This window comes from Suncus etruscus, chromosome 5, assembly GCF_024139225.1.
Source record: "Suncus etruscus isolate mSunEtr1 chromosome 5, mSunEtr1.pri.cur, whole genome shotgun sequence".
Lineage (NCBI taxonomy): Eukaryota > Metazoa > Chordata > Mammalia > Eulipotyphla > Soricidae > Suncus > Suncus etruscus.
The window spans coordinates 111,983,697-111,992,906 of NC_064852.1; the positions used below are offsets into that span (position 1 = coordinate 111,983,697).

The 9,210-nt window shown below is 43.6% G+C and overlaps 1 protein-coding gene across 1 annotated transcript in view; it reads right to left on the minus strand.

Moving 5' to 3' along the window:
• Nucleotides 1-8,570, minus strand: part of ADAM23 (ADAM metallopeptidase domain 23) — a 215,444-nt gene extending 206,874 nt beyond the window's left edge. Inside the window, exons 1-2 of the mRNA XM_049772905.1 lie at nucleotides 8,408-8,570; nucleotides 6,961-7,178 (exon numbers count right to left, since the gene is read on the minus strand). Of these exons, the coding sequence (XP_049628862.1) occupies nucleotides 6,961-7,178; nucleotides 8,408-8,570 (381 nt within the window). The remainder of the gene's footprint in view (nucleotides 1-6,960; nucleotides 7,179-8,407) is intronic.
• Nucleotides 8,571-9,210: the final 640 nt, after the last annotated feature.

Consider the following 9,210-nt stretch of genomic DNA (forward strand, 5'->3'; position numbering starts at 1 on the left):
AGAAGGCCAGACTTTTCCTTTGGACTCTGAGTGACCTTGATAGCTCCTTCTTCCCCCTCTTTCCTCTGTCCCCAATGTTTGCTTCCTAAAGACTCTCTAGGATCAGTTCAATTATTTACTCTGATTTTCCCTGCTTTAAGCCTTTTGTTCTTTAAAGTAGTGACTGAGGAGCAGAAGAAAGAGGACAAGCAGAATGCTGGCCTTGCATTCACAAAGCCATCCCAGGTTCAATCCCCAGAACCCCAGAGGGTCCCAAAGTACTGCCAGAAATGATTCCTGGGCTCAGGGCCAAGAATAAGTCCTGAGCACTGCTGTGGATTGCTCCAAAACAAACAAATAAAAACTAGCAAGTGTGGGGCCAGCAAGCTAAATAACTGTACAAAGACCAATGTACATGCTTTGCATGCAAGGGACATAGATTTTAGCCTCAGGACCACACAGACCCTCACACACTATAAGGCAGGGCTCCTGAGCACTGGAATGGAAACAGTCCCTGATCATCACTGGTGTGACCCAGAAACAAAACTAAAAAAAAAAAAACAAAAAAACAAAAAAAAACCTCTCAATTATCACTCCCCATCCATTACCTAAAATCTAGTAGAAGAGCCTGACTCAAAACTGGTATTCAATAGAAGTTTGTTGAACCAAACATAACTGAGCTTCTAACAGATGGACTATTAAGGAGAAATTTTTTCCTCTGACCTTCAAGCTTCTTCAGTCTTGTCTAACAATTAAATTAACCTAAGGTGAATAAGAGAAAAATTAATTTAATTTCATATGCACAGAAACTCTACACATGAGAGTTTCCAAGACAGAAAAGTAACATGAGGTCTCATCTTTCATGAAATGGGCACAGAGAGCCAGGGCTTCAAGGGGAGCAGGTTAATTCATAGGGGATAGAACAGTTGTGCTAGTAATTAGATCTTTGCTCTTGCATGTAGAAGAATCTTAAGAAGTGACTTCTATAAAAACTCTCATTGTAGAGGCTGGGGCCATAATACAGAGGTAGGGCATTTGCCTTGCATGAAGCTGACCCAGGACAGACTTGGATTCGATCCCCAGTGTCCCAGATGTTCCCCAAAGCCAGAAGAAATTTCTGAGAGCATAGCCAGAAGTAACCCCTGAGTGTCACCGAGTGTGGCCCAAAAACACAAACAAAAAAAAATAAAAAACAAAACAAAACTCTCATTGTGAACATTTTCCCCTTCCCCCCATCTAAATTCTCCTCAGTGGTTAAGGACTTGTGTGCAAAGGACTTGTTTGAGATCTCAACTGCCTTCTCAAAAAGAAATTGTCTGTGAATCTATCCCCAGAAAACAAAAAACATGCATCCAAAAGAATGTATGCAGATTACTATTCATAGCTAAAAGTTAGAATCAGCCTAGATGTCCAACAACAGATGTGTGGATCATGAAGATATATACAATGGAATACTACATAGACTTAAGGAATGATACCATTAGGCAATTCACTGCAACATGGATGGAACTGGAAGATATTATGTTAAATAAAATAAGTCATAAGAAAAAGTATAAATACAAGATGCTATCACTTTTATGTAGTATTTAGAATAATTGCATGAAGAAATACAAGATATTAAATGGGGGATGTGGAAAACACCCTAGTCCCCAAGATATAGTGAGGAGAAGGGGGAAAAATGAATGGAAGAGGAGAAAGACACATATGAAATGATGGCAGACAGGGGTTAAGGGGACTCAGGTGCACTGTGGGTGTTAAGAAAAGATAAAACTAAATATCCAAGTCAGATTCAAAACAATGAAATCATGAGACCCAAACTTTAACAACCAAACTTAAAAAGGTGCCTACTATGATGGCAGGTTGGGGCAGAGGGTGGTGCATGGGATGGACTCTGGGAACTTGATGGAGGGAGGTAGACACTGGTGGCGGGATTGGAGCTGAAACATTGTATGTTGGAAACCCAACTATGAATAAAATTGTACATCACAGTGTTTTAAATAAAATTGTTTTTAAATCTGCAGGCCAAAGAGGAACATCTTGAGGTTGGTGGATCTTGTTCCGCCATTGAGAATTAATCCAAAACAATAATACAAACAGCTACACAGTCATCTCTACTTTATTCACACCAACAGATTATGAGAGTTAGTGACAGAAATAATCTAGGAATTATTAATATTGATATTTTCACTACTTTAGATCATGTGAGTCTACAATTTTCACTGCTTTAGAACAAGTCAGCTTACATATGACTTATACAGTGCTGAAAACTCAAGAACCAAATGATCTGACTTACTCATCTTCCACAATGCCAATACTGCTTACAGGTTACTTGAGATCTCTTGTATGTCTATTCAATCATGTTATGAAATTTTTCCCAGGAATCACTACACTTTTCCTAACATAAGAAAGCTTAATCACTTATTTAGATCTCATTTTACACCAAGCATTACCAAAGAAGTCACTAGAAGTCTGAATTCTATATACTTCAACTCTATGCTCACTACCTAGAAATATCTGCTCAAATTGGAAAGGTGGCTGGAACCAATACAAAATTTCTTAAGATCATGTAATATGATCCTTGCTGTTCTACCAAATCTTATAAAGAACTTTGCACTTCCCTTTGTACCACACCACGAACAGTGATACAACTAATCTCAGTGATAAAAGTAAAGAATCTTAAGGGAATGTAGGACAATTAATTTCTGACAAGAGAAAATTTTCAGAAAATGGCTCATTACCTTCCTTAATAACTTCCCTTAAAGAATAATCTCAGAATGAATGAATCAATGAATAAACAAATGAGTAAATTTAAATGGTGTGTCCTTCTTTTAAAGTATATAGCCTATTTTATATCAACACAAGAATTATGCTAATGATACATAAGATACCTATATTTAGTAATAAAAACATTCCACTTATAACAATAAAGGTTTCTGTCATTGAAAGTAAGTCTTGAGAATCGAGCAAAATTAAATTATTTGGTCCCTAATAATTCTGCATAATATTAAATGTTAATTAGTATAAAACATTGTCATTAGGCATTAGGGGACCTAATAAAAAAAACTTGAACAATATCAAAACCCAAAATACATTGTTTAGGACCAAAGGGATCATATTTCCCATCTACTCTGAACCATCTTGATTTTTATGTCTCTAATTACTAAGTATATCCATTTATTGTTCTCAAAAGTAGCACAGTTTTAAATAGTTATGCTTAACTCTATTGGGAAATACAGATTCTTAAACAATCTTTGACCAAGAAAACTTTGAAGGTTTCAAAACACCAATAAACAGAGGTGCTTTGCACAATCTGCTTTTAAATGCATGAAGTTGTAAAGAGTTAAAGAACCTTGAAACTCCCAAATCAGTGAAGAAAGAAGCCATGATCCACAGAGAACATTTATGAAATTCCTAAAGTTAGAAGTTCAGAGTTCTCCCTTGCAACTTCTAACTGGAAATTCTCCCTCTACCTTTACACAGCACCCAGGAGCCTAGATGCACAGCACCATGACTTGGCATTTCAGAGATGCTCATGAAAATTAATATGCTTGAGAGCCAAAAACCAGGAGAGAAATTGAGGTGCATAAGGCCCAGCTCTTAAAAATCCAAACATCTGGGGCCAGAGAGATAGCACAGCATTTCCCTTGCACGCGGCTGACCCCAGATAGACCTGGGTTCGATCCCTGGCATCCCATATGGTCCTCTGAGCCTGCCAGGTGCGATTTCTGATCAGAGAGCCAGAATAACCCCGAGCACCGCCGGGTGTGACCCAAAGACAAAAAAAAAAAAAAAAGTCCAAACATCTTTCTTTTTAGAACATTAACAATGCTGAGCCAGAGAAATAGCACCACAGCGGGTAGAGTGTTTGCTTTGCACGGGGCTGACCCAGGTTCCATCCCCAGCATCTCATAGGGTCCCCGAGCCTGCCAGGAGTAACCCCTGAGCACCATTAGGTGTGGCCCCATAACAGCATTAGCATTATACAATTTGCATCTTCAAGAAAGAGTTGTGAGGCCCAGGATCAAACCTGGGAGCACATGTACCACCAAGCTACAATCCTGTCTTGGTTTCAGACACAGGAGTGGAAGGACTTGTCTCAACTGACTTGTCTAGTCACTGCACCTCAAGAAATACTTAAAAACAGAAGCGGAACCTAAGCTATTGCACAGTGGTAGGACATTTGCCTTGCATGTGGCCAACCCAACAGAGCTAATTTGGATCTTCTGCATCCATTATGGCCTCCTGAGCCTGCCAGGAACAATTTTTGAATGCAGAGCAGGAGTAACCCCTGAGTGTTACCAGATGTGGCCCAAAAACAAACAAACAAAAAAAAAACAAAAACAGAAGCAGACAGGGAATGTTAGAGAACCCGTCATGGAAAAAGAACAGTGCTTATTTGCATGAGCATACTTTCCAATTTTCCCTGACTTCACTCTTGTTTCTTTTTCATCCACTGCCTCCTTGTTATCTCTGAATCTTCAACAGTCTGTTTTTCACACACACACACATACACACACGCAAGAAATACTTTTTTACTTCAATAAGAATTTTATATCACAAATATGTTTCAATTTTATTTCATTCCCGGAGTGGAAGTTTTTCCCCCACCACTCTGGGGGTGCTCAGGGTCTACTCCTGGTGATGTTCTGGGGGCTAACATGCAGTGCTAGGGATTAAACAGGGTGGGTTCTGACCTAGGATTAGGTGCACAAAAGGAGGGAGTCTTGATCCTGGTATAACTCATCCAGCCCCATGCAACAAAGAGTTATTAAGAAGAAGAGAAGAGAGGCTGGAGTGATAGCACAGCAGTAGAGCATTTGCCTTGCATGTGGCCAACCCAGGACTAACCCAGATTCGATCCCTGGCATTCCATAAGGTACCCTGAGCCAGTCAGGAGCGATTTCTGAGCACAGAGCCTAGAGTAACCCCTGAGCCCAAGAACAGGTATGGCCCAATAATAAAACCTAAATAAATAAATAAATAAATAAATAAATAAATAAATAAATAAATAAATAAATAAATGAAGAGGAAAGAAGAAGAACAAGAACAAGAACAAGAAGAACAAGAACAAGAACAAGAAGAACAAGAAGAACAAGAAGAAGAAAAAGAAGAAGAACTGCTTGCCACTATAATGTCTATATAAATACTTTTACTGAAGATCAAGGTAACCAACTCACGTTGGTGGAAGACAGAATTATTCCAACACCTAGTATGTGTCCCACAGAGAAATACTCTTCTACGCTTCTTCGTGAGTCCTGGGAGTTTTAGCAAAACTTACTGTTAAACCATGTTCTAGCAGTCACATACAACAGACTATCAACAGACATTAGTCCTCCAGTTTACCATTGAGCTACTCAAAAGTTTCACTATCATTTCTTTCAGGTATCAGCTTTCTTTAAAATAGGTTTGAGGGGCCAGAGAGAGAGTACAACAAATGAAATGCTTACCATTCACAGGGAACCCAGGTTCCATCCCCAATACCATAAATGGGTCCCCAAGCACTGGCAAAATGATCCCTGAGCAGAGTCAAAAGTAAGCCTGAGCACCACTGGATTGGCCCAAAAATATTTTAATGTAAAAGTGGACTGTTAGCTTCCTATGCAAAGGCATTAGATTTTAAAACTTGCCTGTTAACCCTAGATAGTCTCATTGACTAAAAGTGGCATACACTGGGAGTCGACACATTTTTCAAAAGACTTGAATTTCTTTTCCTTAAAGACACATCATATTTCTTCTTCCTTAAGATACAATCACATCTCACTGGCACTGCCCTATTAATAAAACTAACAGATAGACAGGATCCCAAATCTTCCCATTAAGTTGCCCATGAACAGATGGGAAGGGAATAGGAGAACAAAAACCCATTCATCTCCACCAAGGTGAGCAGTTATGGCTTCACAACACTTTCACTGCTACTCTAGACAAAGGTGGCATTTTCAGAGACTTGGCCTGTGGAAAATAAAGATTCAGATGTCCTGAATTAGCTGTTGTACAACCTTGGAAAAAATCATGGAAAGTTCTTAATAAATCCCTATCTTCCCCATGTGTAAAGTGGGAATAAAACGCATTGCCAGCTAACCTAGATGTCAGAGAATTAATAAAATCAAGGATGGAAACCCTGGAGGCTTTTTTTGATTTTGAGATGTTTATGAAGTCACTCGCTGCCTTCCAAACAGGTAGAGTCCTATGTGGAATATTTGGCTTTCAAACTTGGTCTGCTGGCCCTGTTAAGAACAGTGGAACCAAGAACCTATTGTATAAATCTGATTTATATAAGCCCCAAATATGATTAGTCCCAAGAAAAAAAAGCAGTTAGTAGGGTATTAAGTCCCTTCATTGTTATTTGAATGTTACTTTTCACACCAACCAGCCTGAAAGGAAAACAGCCACTTAACAATGACCACAGACAGGGTCCTGAAGAACTATGCTGACCCAAACTGCTCTCCACCTGATATCATTGGTTTATAATTACCATAATTCTTTAAAACGCCAAACTGTTTACCTAAAAAAAAAAATTACCGGAAAATAAAAAGTTTTTTTCTACTTATATTCAAGAGAGAGTCTGCCTAAATTAAAACATTTTTTAAGTTGAAAGTCAGATGGAGAAACTACAGCTAAACATCTTTTAAGAAATCTTATGTGCAGGTAGGGCCCATCTCTCCCTGGGAGGTCCCTTACATAAAACCTCAAGTCAGACCTACAAACATATTCACTGTCCAGGACAGGGTCTCATAAATGAGCAGCACGGACACATCGCAGTTGCTCAACTTACAAGAGCCTAAGAAAATTCCAATTCTAGCTCTGAGTCAGAAAAGAGAAACATCTGGCAGTTCTACCATCCCGTCCCACACCTGTCAAGAGATTCTCTCTTGCAAGAGAGATTCTGTCTCTTGATCTTCTAATAACACACAGCAGTTGGATTCGGACAGAGATGCAAAGCCAAGGGAAACTGTCCCCAGGCTCAGCCTCCTGCCTGCTTACCTTGTTGTGTTTTTGCTGATGTCTCGCCTTGGTATCAAGAACATGGTAAGGACTTTCCGAGTCTTGGTTGATGTAATAGACGAGTCTTGAGGGCACAATAATTTCTTTCTGCAGGCCCTTGCTGTGACTGGTATTGCTGCTTCTGTTCTGTGGCCATGGACTGTCTTCCTCTGCCAGGACGCCAACATTTTTTTCTGCAGTTTCATTCCAGTGCAGAGCTGGAGTGGGGGGAGGGAGGATAGAGACACAGACACCGACACACACACACACACACACACACACACACACACACACACAATCCATAAATACAGAAGGTCTAAAAAGCATTTGTCATTCATAGCTAAAACAAAAATGTTTCTGTTGACAAGCAGCCAGGCAGAAGTAGAGACTCAGTAAAAATAAGTTATTGCCACAATGAAAGACCCAGAATGGGTTGACCGGCTTTTGGCTTATACAATAATGTACTTTGCATTTCTGTGTTTTTACATCTGCGTCTCTGAGCTGGCTGGTATCTAGGTTGCTACGGGTGGGGGACAGAAGCGTCAAACTCTTGACTTGGGACCCTAATTCCCAACCCTTCACTAAGTCTACCAGAAGTTCAGTGGTCCTCTGACCGGTAGTGTTCATTCCATCAGAGAGCTAAGCACACTCCTAAACTAACTTGAGCGTAGAATCTGTGGTCAGAGGAGGGGAATTGATTCCTTTTACCAAATGGGCCATTCCCTTTCTTTTTTTAACTTGAAGATTTGCAAAATCCCTGCGCCCCAGAGAAATGCAGGTAATGGCAGCTTTCCAACTTTTTTTTTTTTAATCTTGCCAAAGCCAGCTGCTTTCACTGGTTTTCAATCACCCAGGATGTCGACATTATATCATTTTAATTACTTGGGTTTCATGGTGAGCACTTTGAGAAATCACAAGCCCAGATTTAGGTCCTTGAAGTAAACCCCCTCCACCACACCTTAATTCCAACAGCAGTGAAATAAATAATAAAGTCGGTAGGAAACTGGAAGAGAGACAACCCACTGTCCACTAACCTCATTCCAAGCTTTGAAATTTGGGGTCCACCACCCAGGAAGCAACTTGCATTCATTTCCCCGTCCCTCCAGTTTCTCCTCCGCTAAGTTACATGGAACACCCTCCATCCACCCTTTAGTGACCCAGCATGCGCCAAACCACCCTCGAGTGGAACCGATGCTACCTGGGCTGGGGTTTTTCCGTGAATGCAACTCAAATCGATTCCAACCCCCACCCATCTAGCCACCCACTCCCCCAAAAAAGCGAGCCGGCTGAAGGAGCCTTGGGGGGTGCGGGAGGTGACAGAGGAGAGAGGCAGTGGCCAAGGACCACGCCAGGCCGAGCCGGCCCGGGTGGTGTCCAGAGCGCTGGGACCCGGCGCCCTCCGCGCTCCCATGCAGACCAACCTAGAGGGCACCTGGGCCATACCCACCGCGGGGCGCAGGAGCCCCCCAGACGCGGGGCTGGGACTCGGCGGCGAGTGCAGGCAGCTGCAAGAAGAAGAAGAGGGCGAGGAGCGGGCGACCGGGCGGGCCTCGGGGACCGCCGCGGGAGCCGCTGGCGGCTCCGGGGACACGGCAGCCGGGCGGCTCCATGGCTCATAGCAGCTCTGGAGCGCGCTGCGAGGGGCGGGCCGGCCGGCCGGGGCGCGGGGCTGCACCGCGGACGAGCGGAGCGCCTCACGCCGGCCGTGCGCGCATGGTGGTGCGGCCGGGCGCAGCGGATCGGGTCTGGTCGGGAGGATGAGGGGGCTCGGCTGGCTCTCGGGGGTCCCGGCCTGACGCGCTGTCCAGCCACTCGGAGCCTCCCCGGCCCGCAGCTCCGCCCTCCCTGCGGCGGGGGCTGCAGCCGGGCTGAGGATGCGGCGCGGGGATGGGAGGGATGGGCGATGCGCGTCCGACCCCTCCCGGGAGCGCCGGGCCCGATGCTGAGGCTGGTGCTGAGGCTGCAGCAATGCGCATGCGTCTTGGAGGCGTGGGGGGGGGGGGGCAGGGGACGGCAAAAACAGCAGCAGGACGATGCGGCATCCCGGGCATCCCCGCATCCAGGGCCCGGCGGGCAAGGACGAGGCGGAAGGCCTGCGGGACCGGGCGCCTTTGCAGAAGAAAGCCAGCCGACAAACCTTCCCTTTCCCAAATCGTCCCTTTCCCACCTTCCTTCTGGGCTCAGACTGAGCTCACGCCTTTCCCTCTCCAACCTGCATTTATTTGTTTTATTGTATCATTCCACTGCTCA